Below are 20,537 nucleotides of genomic sequence, written 5' to 3'. Positions count from 1 at the left end.
AAAAGTAGAGGACACAGCACTGATCCTTGTGGCACTCCACTGGTCACAGGCTTCCAGTCTGAAAAACAACCCTCCACCCCCACCCTCTGTCTTCTACCTTTGAGCCAGTTCTATATCCAAATGGCTAGTTCTCCCTGTATTCCATGAGATCTAACCTTGCTAATCAGTCTCCCATGAGGAGCCTTGTTGAACGCGTTACTGACGTCCATATAGGTCACATCTACCTCTCTGCCCTCATCAATCCTCTTTGTTACTTCTTCAAGAAACTCAATCAAGTTTGTGTGACATGATTTCCCACTCACAAAGCCATGTTGACTATCCCTAATCAGTCCTTGCCTTTCCAAATACAAACACATCCTGTCCCCCAGGATTCCGGCAATCCAAAGTAAACGAGCAGGTGGCTGGAGGAACACAGCAAGCTGGGGAGTCCTGAAGAAGGGTTATACTCGAAATGTTGACTTTTCCACGTCCTGATGCTGCCTGGCTTGCTGTGTTCTCTCAGTTCTCAGTTCAGTGCCCTTTATTTCTATTCCATGTTCTTTGCCTTTTTTTTCCTCCTGGGAACTTTCCGATTAACGTGGAATGGTGGCATGGTGACTCAGTGCTATGCTTAAAAAAAAGGCAGACATCATGAAGGAGGAAGATGGATAAGAAGGGAGGTTTGTTCCCTCCTTGTCCCTTTATTACGTGGCACTTCTTTTATCTGTCTGCTAGATCCCCTTTGGAACATAATGGGAAGACTGGACAACAGGGTGGAAAAATCAGAGCTAAAGAAATCCACAAACCTTTTCCTGTAATGGATGGCACTAGACTGATGAGAATAATCAGCCTCTATCTTTGACTGCCCTCATTGGTTTAAAGTACTTTTTTTAATCATTGTTAATTTCCCTCTCCCTCCCCCCTTCCTCAATCCTTAATGCAATGCTTTTTGAAAAAAAGGCAACAAGGACCCATAACAAGGTGTCCGCTGAAAGTTGCTTGTCAAGTTGTAATCTAGTTGCTTTGTGGTTTTTGTTTGCAGATGGGGGCGAGGTACTGAAGGGCAGGATTTCTCCGTCAGGGTGGAGAACTTCCATTTTCTCCTGAGGTTTCATGAGTTAACAGGTCAAAAAGTAGAGCTATGCGCAGCGTAGACTCCGCTAATGGATTGAGTTTGATGGGAAATCATTGACAATTGAAGTGCACCTTAGAAGCATTCCCTTGTTGGCTCACGTGAGGGAGTAGAATTCTAGCAGAGTCTTCCTTGCAACTGAATACTTGGCAAAGCGGTAAGGCAGAAACACACTGTCACATGCGTGTCATCCCTGCATGACCTCCTGGTAAAGAAAACAAATATGAAGCTTGATTTGCTTCTCTGAGACCCTATCACCCCCACGAATATAAATAGTTGTCAAACATCATTGTAAGAGTCAAACCTCATGTAAAGTTGGACCCAGGGTTTTTAGCTGAAAGTTTTGTAAGTGTCCATATATCGCGGGTGAAGATTAAACATAGTTTTGCAGGGATCACAGCCCATTTCACTGCAGCACTCCTCTCCCTTCATTGGGACCTTGCACACACACTCCAAAAGAAGGCAGCATTTTGAGGATGCTTGAAGATTACGAATTCCCCTGAGAAGGTACAGCCACAAGAGCATAAACACTAGAAGTAAGAGTAGGCCATTCAGCCCCTCAAGCCTAGTCTGCCATTTGATGATGTGGGTAGGCTAAAGGTGAACAAATCCCCAGGACCAGATGGGATCTATACCAGGTTGATGAGGGAGGCAAGAGAGGAAATAGGTGGGGCCCTGACAGATATCATTGTAGTATCCTTAAACACAGGTGAAGTGCCGAAGGACTGGAGGTTTGGTCATGTTGTCCCCCTGTACAAGAAGGGTAGTAGGGATATTCCAGGTAACTACAGACCAGTGAGCCTGACGGCAGTGGTGGGAAGGTTGCTGGAGAAGGTACTGAGGAATAGAATCTATTTATATTTGGAAAATAATGGGTTTATCAATGATAGGCAACATGGTTTTGTGTGGGGGAGATCGTGCCTTACCAACTTAATAGAGTTCTTTGAGGAAGTGACCAAGTTGATAGATGTCATATACATGGGCTTTAGTAAGGCTTTTGATAAGGTTCCCCATGGTAACCTAATGGAGAAAGTGAAGTCAGATGGTGTGCAGGGTGTTCTAGCTAGGTGGATAAAGAACTGGTTGAGCAACAGGAGACAGAGGGTAGTAGTTGAAGGGAGTTTCTCGAAATGGAGAAAAGCGACCAGTGGTGTTCCACAGAGATCAGTGCTGGGGCCTTTGTTGTTTGGGATATACATAACATGATCTGGAAGAGGGCATTGGCGGTCTGATCAGTAAGTTTGCAGATGACACGAAGATTGGTGGAGTAGCAGAAAGCATAGGGGACAGTCTAAGAATACAGAAGGATATAGATAGACTGAAGAGTTGGGCGGAGAAGTGGCAGATGGAGTTCAATCTAGGCAAGTGTGAGGTGATGCATTTTGGGAAGTCTAATTCTAGAGCGAACTATACTGTAAACAGAAGAGCCTTGGGAAAAGTTGATGAGCAGAGAGATCTGGGAGTTCAGGTCCATTGTACCCTGAAGGTGGCTGCATAGGTTGGTAGAGTGGTCAAGAGGGGATATGGTGTGCTTGCCTTCATCGGATGGGGTATTGAGTATAAGAACTGGCAGGTCATGTTAAAATTGTACAAGACTTTGGTTCAGCTGCACTTAGAATATGGTGTACAGTTCTGGTCACCACATTACCAAAATGTTGACGCTTTGGAGAGGGTGCAGAGAAGGTTTACGAGGATGTTGCCTGGTATGGAAGGTGCTAGCTATGAAAAGAGGTTGAGTAGGTTAGGATTATTTTCATTAGAGAGGGGACCTGATTGATGTCTACAAAAACATGAAAGGTATAGACAGGGTGGATAGAGATAAGCTTTTTTCCAGGGTGAGAGGTCACACGTTCAAGGTGAGAGGAAAAGGTTTAAGGGGGATACATGCGGAAAGTACTTTATACCGAGGGTGGTAGGTGCCTGGAACGTGTTGCCAGTAGAGGTAGTAGAGGCAGGAACGGTAGATTCATTAAAGGTCCGTCTGGACAGATGCATGAGTGGGTGGGGAGCAGAGGGATACAGATCCTTAGGAATTGAGCAATATGTTAGACAGTGGATTTGGATTAGCACAGACTTAGAGGGCTGAAGGGTTTGTTCCTGGGCTTTAAATTTTCTTTGTTCTTTGATCTTTGATGGCTGATCTCACCTTGGCTTCAACTCCACTTTCCTGTCCAATCCCCATAACCCTTCAGCCCATTACTAATTAAAAACCTATCTATCTCCTCCTTAGATTACTCCATGACAATATAGTCTGACTGACTGACCCCACCACAATTTGGATTGCAAACTTAAAGCACAAGCTGTCTGACTGTGGTATACCGTGATACACCAATTTGTATCATAGCAACCAAGCCATGGGTAGTTAAATGATCAATGGGCTCAGCTAGATAGCAATTCCGTGCACAAAATGCTGTGTGGGTCTGAATCAAGCAAATATGTCATCTCCTCAAATGTTACTTGTGTAAGTGTCAACCCTTAACTTGTTGTCTAAAAGAACACTGATCTGAAAATTTTGACTTTTACATGGAAAAATATGGTATCCTTTGTTAAAGCCAAAACCAGCTATATATTTCCGTTGGACACTACTGTACTGTGCTGTCAGTCTGTAACGTTAACGTTTGAAACAATTATAGTTGTTTGAAGGTACAGAATTTGACAATTGCTGAAAAGGAGACGTTTAGTCAAAGCTTTTCAACTTGCGCACATCAGGAAAAATTGCAAGATTACCAGTGTTTATATTGTAGGAGAGGCAAGTACTGTTTGATTTGCAAGTGGACTCTATTTAGCAATCATATAAAATGGAACAAAAAGATAAAAGTCCCAGTCCCAGATTCCATCTTCCTTGTATTCCTTATCCAGCCACAACCCCCCATTCTCTGTCAGTCCGACTTCGTAATGCATATGGCACCTCAACCCTCGTCCCCTTCTCCCCATCTGTCACACCCTCAGCTCCACCAAAGAGGCAAGAAATTGATGCATTCCTTTCTCATTAAGATTTAGACCAATCATTCAGTTTCCCGTACTGCTTGACCACAAAGTCAAACCCCCTCAGAGTTTCTCCCTCCACCAACGACTAGACTCGAGCCTTAAAATATTCTCCAGCTTCACATGTTTTTACCACCTTCTCAGAGGCCCTCTCAGAAGCTCACCATGATCCTAAGATCCACCTCCAGATCCCTTGAACTTGTTCCCATCAGTTTTCTTCCCTGGTCCCTGTACTAATCGATATTGAAGCTGGTTCCCAATCCTCTGGTGGTGTCCCTCCCCCTTTCAAAATCACCACTGTCTACAAATCCAACCATTCCTATGAATGTATGGTTATCTTCCTACTCTTCACACTCCACAAACCTCAGCACATTTAATATTCTGCGACCATATTCCATTCCTCTCTAAGTTACACTCATCTGTTGCTCACATTAGTGACTCACATTAGCTCCCATTCCACTAATGCCTCAAAATCGAAAATTCTCATGCTCAATATTAAACTACTTTATGACATTGCCTCAACTTATTTTAATTAAAAATCACACAACACCAGTTTATAGTACAACAGGTTTATTTGTAAGTACAAGCTTTCGGACCGTTGCTCCTTCGTCAGGTAGCTAGTGGAGAAGGATCACAGGACACAGAATTTATCTTGGCAGCCCACTTACTTCCAACTTAAGTAACAGCCCTCCACCTCCTAACATCGCAGTTTTCTTATTCTGACCTCTTGTCCCTGAAGTACTCTGCCATCAGTAGACATGCCTTCAGTTGCTTAACTCTAGGATTTTACATTCTAGAATTAGGAGCATAAGAACAGAGAATAGACAAAAGCTCCCTTCTGCCTCACTCCACCATTTCTAGATCACCACTGATCAGTTGCCTCAACACCATTCCCTCTAGCACAAGGTCAGAAGTGAGGATTTTCACCGATGATTGCAGAATATTCAGCACCATTCACGACTTCTCAGATCCTGAAGCTGTCCATGTTCAAATGCAACAAGATCTGGACAATATCCAGGCTTGGGCTGACAAGTGGCAAGCAACATTTGTGCCACACAAATGCCAGGCTATGAGCATCTCCAACCAGATACAGTATCTTGACTCTTGACATTCAGTGGTGTTACCATCACTGAATCCCCCACTATCACCATCCTGGGGGTTATCATTGACCAGAAACTCAGCTGGACTCACAGCATAGTGGCTACAAGAGCAGGTCAGAGGCTAGGAATACTGCGGTGAGTAACTCACCTCCTGACTGTCCAAAGCCTGTTTGCCAACTACAATGCAAAAGTCAGGAGTGTGAAGGAATACTCCCACTTGACTGGATGAGTGCAGCTCCAAAGACACTTGAGAAGCTTGATACCATCCAGGCCAAAACAGCCCACTTGATTCGTACCACATCCACAAACATCCACTACCTTCACTACCGACGCTCAGTAGCAGCAGTGTGTACTATCTACAGGATGCACTGCAGAAAATCACCAAAGATCCTCAGACAGCACCTCCCAAAGCCACGACCACTTCCATCTAGAAGGACGAGGGCAGAAGATACATGGGAATACTAACACCTTCAAGTTCCCCTCCAAACCACTCACCCATCCTGACTTGGAAACGGATTGCCATTCCTTCACTGCGGCTGGGTCAAAATTCCGGAATTCCCTCCCTAAGGGCATTGTGGGTCAACCTACAACACGTGGACTGCAGCAGTTCTAGAGCATTACCTTCTCAAAGGCAAGTAGGGATGAGCAATAAATACTGACCAGCCAACAATGCTCATGGCCCATGAGTGAATTTTTAAAAATTCTCACACTGTCTCCATATCCCTTGATGTAACTGGAAATATTCCAGCCACTGGCTTGAACTTACTTTTGAATGAGCTTCCGCAGTCCTCTGGAACACAGAATTCAGAACCCTTTACATAAAGAAGTTCCTCGTCTCAATCCTAAATAGATTGTATTTTCAGTTTTTGTAGAAAGGTCCCTCTGTACAAATCCTCTGACCCACAAACTCTCATTCATTCTGAAGCACTGTCATCCTCAACTGGGGACATTGTACAAATAATCAGTGGCTATTATTCCATCAGCCAACATCAATGTGTAACTACCTAATTAAACCACTAAGATGGTCATTTGTCTAAAACAGCAGTCCATCAGGAAGAAAGAATTTATAACTAGGTTTCGACATGGTGTAAAAATAAACAAATTACTGTAAACAAACTAATGGACCATTAATTTACTGCAATATGACTTAAAGATGTCCCCCGTTCAAAAACCCCAAGCATAAAACTATTCATCTGCACATAAGACAGACAATAAACAGGTGACTTGACACAAATATGGATGGAAAAATGTAGACAGGGATTAAAAAAATCTGTAGATTAAAGTCAAAGCCACACTAGTGGTATGAGTTAATTGTCACAGTCGTTTTGATTTTTAACTTTGTGAGCACAACTTTGTCCACAGTGATAGTTGATCTTTGATTCAATAGATCATGGATGATCTCGGTCTTCTGTTATATTCGAATTAACCCTTTAGATTCTTAAGTTTTTTTCAGACAGAGGGATTAGATTACTTACAGTGTGGAAACAGGCCCTTCGGCCCAACAAGTCCACACCGATCCGCCGAAGCGCAACCCACCCAGACCCATTCACCTACATTTACCCCTTCACCTAACACTATGGGCAATTTAGCATGGCCAATTCACCTAACCTGCACAGTTTTTGGACTGTGGGAGGAAACCCACGCAGACACGGGGAGAATATGCAAACTTCACACAGTCAGTCGCCTGAGGCGGGAATTGAACCTGGGTCTCTGGCGCTGTGAGGCAGCAGTGCTAACCACTGTGCCACCGTGCCACCCATGGTTGGAGGTGGAGTGTATTTAGCACAGAGATAGGTAGGATCTTGACCAGTCGGGGATCAAGGGTTACAGGGTGAAGGCAGGATGATGAGAAGTATATCAGCCATGATCGAATGGTGGAGCCGACATGATGATGGGCTGAGTGGCCTCATTCTGCTGCTATAATATATGGTCTCATGGCTTCTTGTTTGTAGGCTTCTGATGCACTGCACTTATTGGCCTATAACAAACTGCAGACTGGACCTATCCAAAGGCTGTCATTATGCAGCTTTTCCTTAAGTCAAAGACTCCTGGTGCCACTCTGTCTCATGAAGTTTCCACTTCACTGCTCTGAAAAGTAACATATTATGCGTGGCTACAGTGTATACCACACAATCCCACTTGACCTTCAGCTGCAAATTAAAAAACTTCTGCTTTGCTTTTAGTGATATCGCTGTGGCCTACTTCCAGTTTCCAAAAGGAAGGAAAAGCTGTGCTTCCTTACAGCACCTTACTTAAAGTCTATCTCTTTGACCACTAAAGCATGACCTGGTATCTCTTGTGGTGTGCCTCCATTTTTTGGAGTGTGCCTATGTGAGGTGCATTGAGCCATTGATTTGCAAATGAAAGATTTTGTGGCTGTGATTCAAAAAAAATGCCACCTGTTTGGAAATGATGCTGAAAAATGTCGCTGTCACATTTAAAAAGCTGCACTTGGTGGGACAACCATGTCGTTTTCCCCATTTAACCCAGTTAACCTGATCAGACTGGCTTCAATTTTCTTTTACTGCCTTAAGATGTGATACACAATCAAGTGTTTGATTTTTGTTTTCTGACATATTTATAGTTGAAGTGCAGCAAGCTCTCTACAGAACCTGCTTGATCTGTACTTTGATCTCTGAGAGCTAAACAGTTGGCAACAAGAGGCTGATTTCTATATTTAAAAAGAAATCGGCGCTTATTCTGAATCAACTTGCCTGACTTGGATTTCTCCTCTTAAATATTCCCAGTAAACTGTTGCGGGCTTTTCCCAATGTTACCGATTGTGAGACAAATTATTGATATGTCAGTAAGACAATTAATCAAACTCATAGGAGCAAGCCTCAGAGAGTACTAACACGTTAATCACATTCAGGAGGTGAATGAGGGGAAGGGTATTAGGAATTGGCAAAATGGTAGCGTCTCCTTTAAGTCAGGAGGTTCAGTGCATGTTGAGCAGATTATGGCTGAATATTTCATACCATTGTATTTGAAATCCGTTTGAAGTGTGAGCCGTCTGCATCTGAGGGTCAGGTCCTGATCTGAGTAGAACAAGGGCACACGACATGTTAAATTCTATGGAGTGCTCCGTCTTCTCCGTTACCATGGTAGCGGTGGACCAAAGGCTGAATGAATCTGGGGCCCGGCGCATGTCTGTTTTGCAGGAAGCCAAACAATTATAGAGATTGTGAGGAAGACCTGGAAAGGTTCAGTGAGGGCGTTACCTAAATTCTGAGAGAGGAGGGTGGGCTGTGCACACTGGGGTCTAGCTTTAATATCACCCCAGATTTGCAGCTCTTTATTCACACAGTCAGGTTTTCGGTACGAATGTGCTAATTAAAACTAAACTCTCGACTGTTGAGCTGGCAAGGCTCAATTTACTGCAATTAAATCTGGTGCACACACTGTCAGTGTAAAACCTGAGCTTGCAAAGTGTGATTTTAACACGAACATGCTCTTACTGAAAGGTTTTTTTTCACAGGGCGGGAGTTGTTCAGGAAGGAAGATGAGGCTGTTTGGATGCTAATATTTATTGGCAGTCGGCCTGTATGCTTCTGTTAATGTGAAGTTCCTCTTTTGCATAAAAAATTGGTTCAGCAGATAATTTGAATTAAGCATTTGAAGCAACACAGCACAGGAGGTTATCTTTGCACAAAATAAAATCTGAATGAACAGATAAATTAACTCAACAACTTCAAATGAAGAAGAGAAGGCTCCTGGACATTTCGTTGCCCCGTAAATGATAATCTTGTGCATGTGTGATGAGCGACAATGAAATTCTTCCAAAACAGACTGTTTAATTTTCAAATATACACACACACACTTCCAAAACCAGTTTGATTGCCTCCCCTCCCAAACAAAACATGCTCGACTCCACATTCTGACAGAACAGTGTGCCTTTCCTCATCCATCTGCTGCCCCTTGGTGACATGACATCACCTTTTGGCATTGAGCTGGCTTCTGTATTTACTCTGGTTTTGTTTTCTGCTATTTCTCCTGATCATCTCTGTAACACTCAAGGACAGGCCCAGCCTGAAACCCTTGGCAAGCAGGCCTCCATCTGAGCTAAGCACTGGGCAGTCTGAAGCCATCATTGTCCTTTGATGCTGAATTCTGTCCCCTCTTCCCAGTGTCTCTCCTCAGACTGGATGTAGCCAAGACCATGCACAACCTTAGCATCGTCCGCTCTGAGCTGACTTTCAGATCCCACTCCCTGTTGTTTGAGGTTTGGAAAGGGTTACTGTTGAAAACTGCATTAAGCTCCACCTGATATGATGATGTCACAAAGATTTGGGTGGGGGCAGGCAGAACGTCCAAGGAGTTTACCCATAGATCTCTTCGTAGTCTCAGTAGCGATGTCTAACACAGTAATGTCTCCATTTGCTACAGTGCAGTAACCTTGGTTAAAGATGAGAGCCGCTGTTCCTTAAGATTCACTTGTGGTTTTCCTCTACAACTGTAAACCAAATAGGGCCTTCGACCCAGTCAAGGAAAGTGGATGATAGCAGCAAACTTTCTCAATACATGTACAGCTCTAGTCTATCACCAAAACCCCATCAGCTCTGCCATGATGTCTGTCTCCAACTCCATTCTCTTTCTGTTTCCCACTGTTCCACCTGATGGATAGGTCAGGAGGTGTGTACAGCATTTTCAAGTTTCTTTTGTGTGTTCCAGGCAGTTACGAAAACCTTTAGACAAAATACAAAATTCTCACGGCCTACCGTCATACTGTTGCTGAAGAAATGATTACATACCCTTTTGGATGTGGTCGTATTATCAGCTACAATTCTCACTGTAATGGCATTGCCAGAAAGTATATTTTTCAGGGAGGAAATCTGTGTCTGAGCACTTCTTCTCTATCTTGTGTTCTGAGCAGATAATTTGTGTTGATTCTGAATACTGGTCCAGCATTAGCAGCTCTTGTGCAGAACGTCTGGATGGGAGAGAAAAGGATTCTCAGTCTCAGCCTCATGTAGAATATAGAGGGAGTAATTCTGACTGGGGCTGGGGAGGGCTGGGTAATTCCACAACATGGAGTCTGATTCTCTGGTGGGTGGGGGGGATTGGGAATTCTGTAGCACGGGCTAATAATTCCCTGACAACGGGAATAAGAGAGGAGATATTCTAGAAACCCTCAATCTCGGGCTTGGGTTCAACATGATTTAACTTCACTGTGAAATATTTCCCTGCACACATGCTCAGTAGTTGTTCTTGGAGTAAAGAAATAGTTAAATAGGGCCAGGAGCAATGAATTCCATGGCAGGAGTGGTTTACAAGGTATTATATGGCAGGGAGGAATATTTTTATTTGTATCTGTTACTGGCTGGGCCAGCATTTACTCTCCATCCCCAACTGCCTTTGAACTGAGTGGTTTGCTAAGGTTCTTAAGAGGTAAGCAGTTGCATTGGGTCTGGAATCATTTCTTTCCTAAAGGGCATTAGTGATTCATTTTTAATGGCAGTCAAGAGTGGTCATATGGCTGCAGTTAGACATTGTTTAATTTCATTTTTTTTCAGTTGGATTAGAATTTCTCCATCTGCCATGGTGGTGTTTGAACCAATATCCCTGGGATGTTAGACTTAAACACAACCATTGAGATTACCACTGTGTCACTACCTCCCCATAACAATTCCTAATGGTCTGAGTGGAGGAATTTCAGGTCTCAAACTAAATAATTGATAGTTTACAGTGTAGTGTTTTAATGGAAATGCTCAGAGATTTAACAGAGATTATTTATGCACACTGAGTTTATTACTTGCGTTTTAAAAAATGCAGTGCAATTGTTTTCAATGACCCAAATATATTTTCGTGCAATCATACAGATCCTGGGAGTTATGAGATTAATTGACCCTGGCCCAAATGATTTTTACAATTAATTCAGTCTATTGCTGAGTTATTTTAAGTTGGGCGTAGGAGAGTCTGGGTGAATCTCTGTGAAGATGAAGAGCTATCAGAAATAAGAATAAATGTGAAAAGGGTTCAATATTTCTGCAATGCCTGTTTTAGTGATAGTGTTAGTTCTGATAGAAGTTCCCTGTTTGCCACAAGTGATTTGAACATCAATTTGGACAAAGGTTGGAAGGGATCAACATACAATTCACTGGGGTGGCATGTTGGTTCAGTGGTTAGCACTGCTGCCTCACAGCACCAGGGTCCTGGGTTTGATTCCAGCCTCAGGCCACTGTCTGTGAGGATTTTGCACATTCTCCCCGTGGGTGTGCTCCGGTTTCCTCCCACAGTCCAAAGATGTGCAGGTCAGGTGAATTGGCCATGCTAAATTGGCCGTAGTGTTAGGTGCATTAGTCTGAGGGAAATGGGTCTGGGTGGGTTACTCTTCGGAGGGTCGGTATAGACTGGTTGGGCTGAAGGGCCTGTTTGCACACTGTAGGGAATCTAATTTCAGTTTATTTATCAAGAATTCTTAAACATGGTCTGACGTACATTTTAAGGAGGTAAAAATCAACGAGGTAAAATGAAGGGCTTTTGCCCAAACGTCGATTTTGCTGCTCGTCGGATGCTGCCTGAATTGCTGTGCTCTTCCAGCACCACTGATCCAGTACATTTTAAGGAGCTCATCGATCATGATCTACTGTCCAGATTCGGCCCATTTTCTGGCAGTAGTTACATGGGGGATGGTTGAAGGGTGGTCACTTTTCCGGGTGCCCAGCTGTTTGCCTGTTGTGAGGCCCTTCCAGTGTGGTTTCTATGGGGATTCAGCTGGAATATCTGCCCATAGATGGATAGGCTTATTGGAATGGTGTGCCAATGGCAACACAACAGCAGATGTTCCCTTACTGGTGCCTCAGGGAAAACCTCAGCATTCAGCAGACACTTCAGTTGCTGGCAGAGGCTTCGAAAACCTAATGACCCACAGTAGATTGACCAGAAACTGGAGCACCAACCCACTATCGGCAGCTCTTACATCTCATCGGGATTTAATCTGCACTTATTTTCAAGCCACCCTTGTCTTAGGCAGCTCCTGCCATTCCTCCATCTTATGCTATCCCATCATTCCTTAAAGATGAGCAAGGAGCCTTCTGAACAAATGCATCGCTGATCACCGCCGTGATATGAATGAAGTTAAAAATCCCATGACCCCAACCAGAGCCAGAGCTGGAAAAGCGCAGCAGGTCAGGCAGCATCCAAGGAGCAGGAGAATCGACGTTTCGAGCATAAGCCCAACCAGAGCCAACCAACAATGTGTCTCCACAGCACTTGGTGAAGTAATAAATGACGCAGTGATATTTTCTGCTGTCTGTGAGGATGAATTCTAATTTCAGAGTCCACAAGAGGTATCCAAATGACTTGCTCTGCAACAGGCTCAGGGCTGATTGTCTAATTAAGAACACAGCAAGTTTACAGATCAGCAGTAAAGGCATCTTGTATTGCAAATGATGTCCCATCCTTCCTTGAAAAGGTCAGCCCTTTCGTTCATTATTCCTGTGCTTCTCCCATTTGGTGCTTAATATTAACGCATGACTATGCAGAATACATGGATTGTCCTCCTTCCTATTAACATGGGAACTATTTTTCAGTGCAAACATGCAGTGAAGACAACTAAATGGAGAGTAAATATCTCAGGAGGTTTTTTTTTGGAATAAGATGCTTTGGAGTGGCAACAAATTGTCAAATATCCCAATTTCTGTGCGAGAAGGTTCCTTTACATGGAATGGGGAAGGCAGCCTTTGATTAGATTGACACCTACACTAGCCTTTCCTCAAGACCTCTGCTGATATCACTCTTAGATTTTCTTTTCTCTTAGTCAATGCCTGTTTTTGATACAGGAATTGATTCAGTCTTGAAAGTGCCAATTTCTTCATCGTGCAAAAACCCATTAGACTTTGTGAAAAAAGTGCTTTCCAGCCGTCCTCCTAAACAGCTTTGCATTCAGTTCACATCCCCTTTTTCTGCATCCCCCTTACTAAATCTTTTTATCAATTTGAAATGCTTTGATTCACTCGCCCCTCTATCCCCACAGTGACTAATGTTTGCACAATCTGTCCCCAAAATTGAATATCCGATGTCCCAGTATAATTTCTGTTGAATCTGTACTGTAGCTCCCATGAGACCAGTATATTTCTCCTGAGGTGCGCTCTGACAGGGTCATAACAAGGTTCTGGAAAACTGAAGCATAACTTTCTCCTTTTTTGTAATATGGTCTCCTTGAGATAAAGGTCAACCTTTTATTAGCCTTTTTCATTGCTTCTTGGCTCCAGTGAGCTAACATCAATGGATTAGTCAATGTTGACTCTCAAATCTCTTTGCTCCTCCACAGTTCCTCAGTGTTTGGAAAATGCTCCATCTCATTGTCCTGGGGTCCAAAATGGATGTTGTTGTTCTTTTCTGCATTGAACTGCAGTTGGCATGGTTTTTCCACCACACACTAAATCCGTTTAGAGCACAGAAAAGAGAGCAGGAATGAATTTGGTCTGTTCAGGTTCACCAGGGTCTTTAGCTGTTTATGACTTAGTTGGAAGGATCAAGAAATAAGACATCCCGTTCTGTTGACAGTCCAAAGGTAGGTGGGAGCCGGGCTGCGAGGGGAAAGGATTGCAAAGATATCCAAATAGGGCAGTACACAAGGCGGTTGATAGTTGGCATATTAAATGGGAAAGTGTGACATTGAGATTGGTCTGCCCAATGGACTGTTATCCATGCGCTGGAATCTAGATATCTCGTGACGCTTGCATTTTCCATTGCCACTTTAACATGACATCTGCTTTCATAACCCAGGCTATGGTGAAACATTCTGTTGCTTGGTTCACTGGAAAGCCCTTTCCAACAGTGGCAGTCCCAGTCCAGGGCTGTGGGAAGCAGCTGGAGAATTGTGTGCTCCCTTGCTACTGGTGTTATTGTTGTTGCTTGGGGGGTGTGAGCTGCACACATATTGCTCCCACATGACACTGTCCGCCCACTCTGTCGTTGCTCCAATGTTCGATGGAGGCAGATTGGAGGCCATGTATTTGTCAGCGCTGGTGAATAATGATAGACAGGAGGTCCTGCAAAGTGGAGTAAAAGGCAAAGTCGTCACAGTCTTGCCAGACCATAGGGCTGATCTCTCATTAGAGAGAGAAAAATGACTGCTAATGATTTAACCTTGAATAGAATCCCTTTAGTGTGGAAACAGGACATTCAGCCCATTGAGTGGATACCAATCCTCTGAAGAGTATCCAATCCAGACCCATCCCCAACCCTATCTCTGCAATCCTGTATTTCCCAAGGCTAATCTCTGAACACTATGGGGCAATTTAAGATGGCCAATCCAGCCGAACCTGCACATCTTTGGACTCGAGGAGAAAACAGGAGCACTTGAGGAAGCCCACACAGACACTGGGAAAATGTGCCAACTCCACTTGGTGGCTGCAGGCTGGAATCGAACCTGAGTCCCTGGTGCTGTGAGGCCTCAGGTTAGGGGAGAGTCCTTCTTGGGAACCTCAGCTCGTGTGGGAATTGAAACCTGCTGTTGGTGTCACTCTGCCAGCCATCCAACCATAGAGTCACAGAGTCACAGAGTCATACAGCATGAAACAGACCCTTTGATCCAATCGTCCATGCTGACCATGTTCCCAAACTAAACTAGTCCCATCGGCCTGTGCTTGGCCCATTATCCCTGTAGAACTGCTAATGTTTAGGCACTCTCTAAATTACTGCACTGCGAGTGGTAAACAGTTGAATGTAACCTCTGGTTTTTAAGGCCCATTTCTAGACCATTAAAACCTGTATGTGAACGAGGATTAAAACCCAGTAGTTTACAGCATTTGTGAAAGTATTGGTTCTGACATGAGTGGAGATGGTTAGGGGAAGGGTTTTGAAGTACAATAAAGGGAAGGTTTTGGCTCATTAGGATTGACCGGCGTATGCTGATTATTCCATTGGCCTCACCTAAATATCTTCGTTTTGAATGAAAACAAGACCATGAAGTGATAAACACTAATGCCTGCTCCCATTTCATTAATTGCAGAATACTGACTACACACCGGGGACGTGGCGCCGAACTGATGTACACTTGGAGAATCCAGAATATCACACCAGATGGTATTTCAAATATTTTCTAGGAAAAGGTAATGCCACAAAAACTGGAAGTTGTGTTCTTACAGGTCGGACAGTGTGAAATGGCTGCCAACAAACTACTATATACGGACAGCTTGCACTGTGTGATGGCCCAAGTTGACCTCTCCTCCTGCTCTGCCGTTTGTATTGTTCCAGAGCTGCAAACCGTTCAATTTGTGTGGATTTAATTTCACAAGTTTTGGATTTGACCTCAGGCATCAAAAGTCTTCACTTGCCCTGTTAGTCATTGTTAGGAGGCTGAAGCACATCCAACATGACCATGTTATATTGTCTGGCAGCAACTTGCACTGTACCCACTATAAAAGTGCTTGTGTAAGCAGCGTATTGGTAAATGTTTAATGTGCAGAGATAGGCTGGGCTGAAGCTCTACTTTCTGAGAACGTTACAGGAGAATATGGTGTTATGGTACAAACACTGACTCATTTTACAGTGCCCATCCCACCAGCTGTTGAAACAGGATACTGCACTTGATGCTGTAATGAATTTGAACTTGTCACTGTCTTAGAGATTAGTTTTCCATATTAATTATTCTGCCATTGTGAAAATTGCTGAGAGACTACAATCTAATTTGCACAGATATTGAACATGAAGATGTTGGAAATGATCCAAAATCTAGAATATTTCCTATTGTAATTTAATAAAGAGAACTAAAAAAATCTATCGCTCCCCTCTTCACTTACATCTCACCAAGATTTCCCCTTCATGATAACAGATTTTAATAACTACTCAAGTTTATGTGTTCAACAAGCTGGAACACTCTTGTTCATGTGTGGAATAGTTGTTGGGGCATTGCAGGTAACAGGTGCCCACAACTCGTGAAGAGAATCCTTACTAAGACCATTAAATGTTAAGTGATCCAGCCTGTGCCCTGTTAAAACTGAGTTACACATTGGACTATGAAGTTATACTGAAGGCAACATGAAACCAAGCAACATGAGATAGCTCCAGGAGCTTTTACCTACTCAGGTTTAACGTGTTCAGGAGCCAGGCCGAGAACCTGAGTGACTCTTCCATATTTTCATAATATGTAATCATTGTTGTCCACTCCAATCTCACTGATCCCGACCTCTGCAACCTCTTTCAGTTCAGCACACCAGTCAGTAATTAGCCTGACCAATGCAACTCTTCTCTTTCCTATCACTTTCACTCCCCCTTCACTCTCCCCTCTCTCTTAGCTCCACCACTGGCAACAAGTGTCAGTTCTCCCAACCTTGTAGATTCTGGAATTTACACCGGTGACCCTTTCCCCTTCCTACTTTCTTCCCTCCCCCTCACTCACCCAGCTCCCTCAAATATTTCTTTACAACATTGTGTCCTTTCAGCCGTCTCCCACTGCTGGGTGTACAGGTTCTGTAAAGCACTTTGAGACATTTTGTTAAAGGTGTTATTCACTCCACATTCAGGTTGAGAGTGTTCTGCTTTTAAGGGGATTAAAACTCTCATAAGTACTGGTTTTAGCTAAAATGCGAGTTGCAGTATTCAGAGTCCCCACAGACAGTCAGTGCTGAAGGCTGAGGGACATTGAGGTTCATAGCCTGCTTCTTGCGTGGACCCTATTTCTAAAAGCTTCTATTTTACCACATCATTGACAAGTCTGTTCAGCAAGTTTGCTACAAACCTGCTGGCTTTTTTCCGGCTCCTTACAGCATTACTGCGGGGATAAGACCAATCTGACATACACTGACCATGGGATAGTCTTTATTAAAGGATGTTTTATGGTGTATTTCAGGAGAGTCTAGAGAAATGGAATTAATTTCAACTTGCATGAAACACTATAACCAAAGGCAGCAGCATGACGGGGCAGGAGATGCATCTTACCACCCAATGTTTTCAAAGTTTGTTAGCCAGGCCCAATACAATGTTAAGTGATTGTGAATGGAATTGTGCATCTTGAAAATATGCTGGATGTTTCAGACTTCAAGCTGCATGTTTCCAATGGCCCAGGCTTTATCGTATATTTTACATTCATATTCAACTAGTATCCAACTACATATTCAGATGAAAAGTAATACCACCACCAGAATTCAAATTGTGATAGGTAAACTTACTGATTGGACTTATTCATGCATGAGGAGATTATACAGAAGCTGATAGAATAAGATAATATTGCTGTACAAATACAGTTGGTCAGTATGGAAACAGCTCTCTTTCTTAACCTATGAAAAGCTTCGCTAAATTGGAAAGAGCTTTTGAAGCGAATGACTGAACATTGCTGCAAAATGTTTAAGAGACATCCTATGAAGAAAGTCAACTTTCTGCTCACTGCTCAGTAAGGGAGATGGGAACCTGAGGTGTAGTTCCAGTGCACAGGAGGGTGAGAGTAGGGAGGGAATGGACAGGATTTCAGGGTCACAGGAGTGTGCTGGCAGACAGCAAACTGGTTTGAAGTGTGTCTACTTCAATGCAAGGAGTATCAGGAATAAGATAGGTGAGCTTGCAGCATGGATAGGTACCTGGGGCTTCGATGTTGTGGCCATTTCAGAGACATGTATAGAGCAGGGTGAGGAATGGATGTTGCAGGTTCCAGGGTTTAGATCTTTCATTAAGAACAGGGAAGGTGGTAAAAGAGGGGGAGGTGTGGCCTTGTTAGTCAAGGACAACATAACGGTGGCTGAAAGAACTTTTGACGAGGACTCGTCTACTGAGGTGGTATGGGCTGAGGTTAGAAACAGGAGAGGAAAGGTCACACTGCTTGGAGTTTTTATAGGCCTCTGCAGAGTTTCAGGGATGTGGAGGAAAGGATTGGCAAAACGATTCTGGGTAGGAGTGAAAGGAACAGGGTGGTCATTATGGGGGACTTTAACTTCCCCAACATTGACTGGAAATGCTATAACTCTAGTACGTCAGATGGATCAGTTTTTGTCCAATGTGTACAGGAGGGTTTCCTGACACAGTATGTCGAAGGGCTGACAAGAGGGGAAGCCACATTGAATCTGGTACTTGGTTAATGAGGATCAAAGAAGAGGCATTATCAATTCTAAATGGAGTGAAAATAGACAAGTCCCCTGGGCTGGATGGAATTTATCTGAGGATTGTCTAGGAAGCTAGGGAGGAGGTGTTGGAGCCTTTGGCTTTGATCTTTGAGTTGTCATTGTCTACAGGTTTAGTACCAGAGATCTGGAGGATTGTAAATGTTGTGCCCTTGTTCAAGAAGGGCAGTAGAGATGACACAGTAGTGAGCCTTACGTCTGTTTTAGGAAAAGTTTTGGAAAGGATTATGAGAAATAGGATTTTTAATCATCTAGCAAGCAACAATTTGATTGCAGATAGTCAACATGGTTACGTCAAGGGCAGGTCATGTCTCACAAACCTCATTGAGTTTTTAAGAAGGTGATCAAGCATTTGGATGAGGGTAGGACAGTTGACATGGTGTACATGGACTTCAGTAAGGCCTTTGATAAGGTTCCACACGGTAGACTGTTGGAGAAAATGCAGAAGCATGGGATTGAGAGTAATTTAGCAGATTGGATTAGAAACTGGCTTTCTGTAAGAAAGATGGAAAATATTCAGCCTGGAGTCTGGTTACGAGTGGTGTGCCACAAGGATCTGTTTTGGGATCACTACTGTTTGTCTTTTTTATAAATGACTTGGCCGCAGGCATAGGTGGATGGGTTAGTAAGTTAGCAGATGACACTAAAGTTGGTGGAGTAGTGGACAGTGTGGAAGAATGTTACAGGTTGCAGGGAGATTTGGATAAACTGCAGAATTGGGCTGAGAGGTGGAAAATGGAGTTCAATGCAGATAAATGTGAGGTGATTCACTTTGGGAAGAATAACAGGAAGACAGAATACTGACTTAATGGAAAGATTCTTGGTGGTGTGGATGTGCAGAGAGATCTTGGAGTCCATGGACATAGATCCCTGAAAGTTACCACCCAGGTTAATAGTGCTGTTAAGAAGGCATACGGTGTGTTAGGTTTTATTGGTAGAGGGATTGAGTTCTGGAGCCGTGATGTCATGCTGCAACTATACAAAATGCTAGTGCGGCCACACTTGGAATATTGTGAACAGTTTTGGTCACTCCATTACAGGAAGGATGTGGAAGCATTGGTAAAGGTGCAGAGGAGATTTACCAGGATGTTGCCTGGTCTGGAGGGAAGGTCTTTTGAGGACAGGCTGAGAGACTTGGGTCTGTTGTCATTGGAAAGAAGAAAGCTAAGAGAGGATTTGATAGAGACATACAAGATGATCAGAGGATTAGATAGAGCAGACAGTGAAAGTCTTTTTCCTAGGATGATGTTGTCAGCTTGTACGAGGGGGCATAGCTACAAAATGAGGGGTGATAATTTTAAGACAGATGTCAGACGCAGGTTCTTTACTCTGAGAGTGGTGAGGGCGTGGAATGCCCTGCCTGCCAATGTAGTTAACTCAGCCACATTAGGCAGATTTAAACAATCCTTGGAAAAGCACATGGATGATGATGGGATAGTATGGGGGATGGGCTTAGATTAGTTCACAGGTCGAAGGGCCTGTTCTGCGCTGTATTGTTCTATGTTCTATGTTCTAGTAAGGGCGTGGAATGCCCTGCCTGCCAATGAAGTTAACTCAGCCACATTAGGCAGATTTAAACAATCCTTGGAAAAACACATGGATGATGATGGGATAGTATGGGGGATGGGCTTAGATTAGTTCACAGGTCGAAGGGCCTGTTCTGCGCTGTATTGTTCTATGTTCTATGTTCTATGTTCTATGCTCAAAGCCCAGATGGAGCAGGCCCGACTCCCAAACACTGGGAAGTGATTCAGTCAATAGCGAGCATTTATGTGTAAACCTGTCACTTGATAACATCTCTAATGTCTAGTGCACAGTTCACAATAATTTCTCTAACAACCTGCCACTTCAAACCTGAGGTTCATTGGCTTCTTGATGAGGCAAACCTTGATTTTGAAATTCTCATCCTTGTTTTCAAATCCTTCCATGACCCTTTGGTTTGATTTATTATTGTCACATGTACCGAGATACAGTGAACAGTATTGTTTTGTGTGCTAATCAGTCAAATCATACCAAACATAAGTCCACCAAGGTACCTCACCTCTCCCAACATCCTAATCTCCTGTAACCCAATAATCCTCGGAACTATCAGTGCTTATCTTATTCTGGCCTCTCGAGCATCTTTTATTGCTTCACCATTAATAATAGTGTCTTTTGTTACACAGGAATAAGGCTGTGGAATTTCCACCTTAAACCTTTCTACATCCCTTTCCTCCTCTAAGATTCTCATTAAACCTGCTTCTTTGAACAAGCTTATGGTCACCTACCCTAATGTCTCTTTAT

General features: G+C 43.4%; 1 protein-coding gene across 5 annotated transcripts in view; it reads left to right on the top strand.

Annotated features, from left to right (window-relative positions):
* garnl3 (GTPase activating Rap/RanGAP domain like 3) overlaps positions 1-20,537 on the top strand; it is a 443,932-nt gene that overhangs the window by 203,934 nt on the left and 219,461 nt on the right. For all 5 annotated transcript variants that reach the window (XM_043720251.1, XM_043720250.1, XM_043720254.1 and 2 more), the window contains exon 4: positions 15,155-15,254. In XM_043720251.1, coding sequence (XP_043576186.1) covers positions 15,155-15,254 — 100 coding nt within the window. The remainder of the gene's footprint in view (positions 1-15,154; positions 15,255-20,537) is intronic.

The sequence above is a fragment of the Chiloscyllium plagiosum genome, chromosome 30, assembly GCF_004010195.1.
Source record: "Chiloscyllium plagiosum isolate BGI_BamShark_2017 chromosome 30, ASM401019v2, whole genome shotgun sequence".
Lineage (NCBI taxonomy): Eukaryota > Metazoa > Chordata > Chondrichthyes > Orectolobiformes > Hemiscylliidae > Chiloscyllium > Chiloscyllium plagiosum.
The sequence above is the reverse complement of the archived record's forward strand: the minus strand, read 5'-3'. Positions and strand labels throughout refer to the sequence as shown.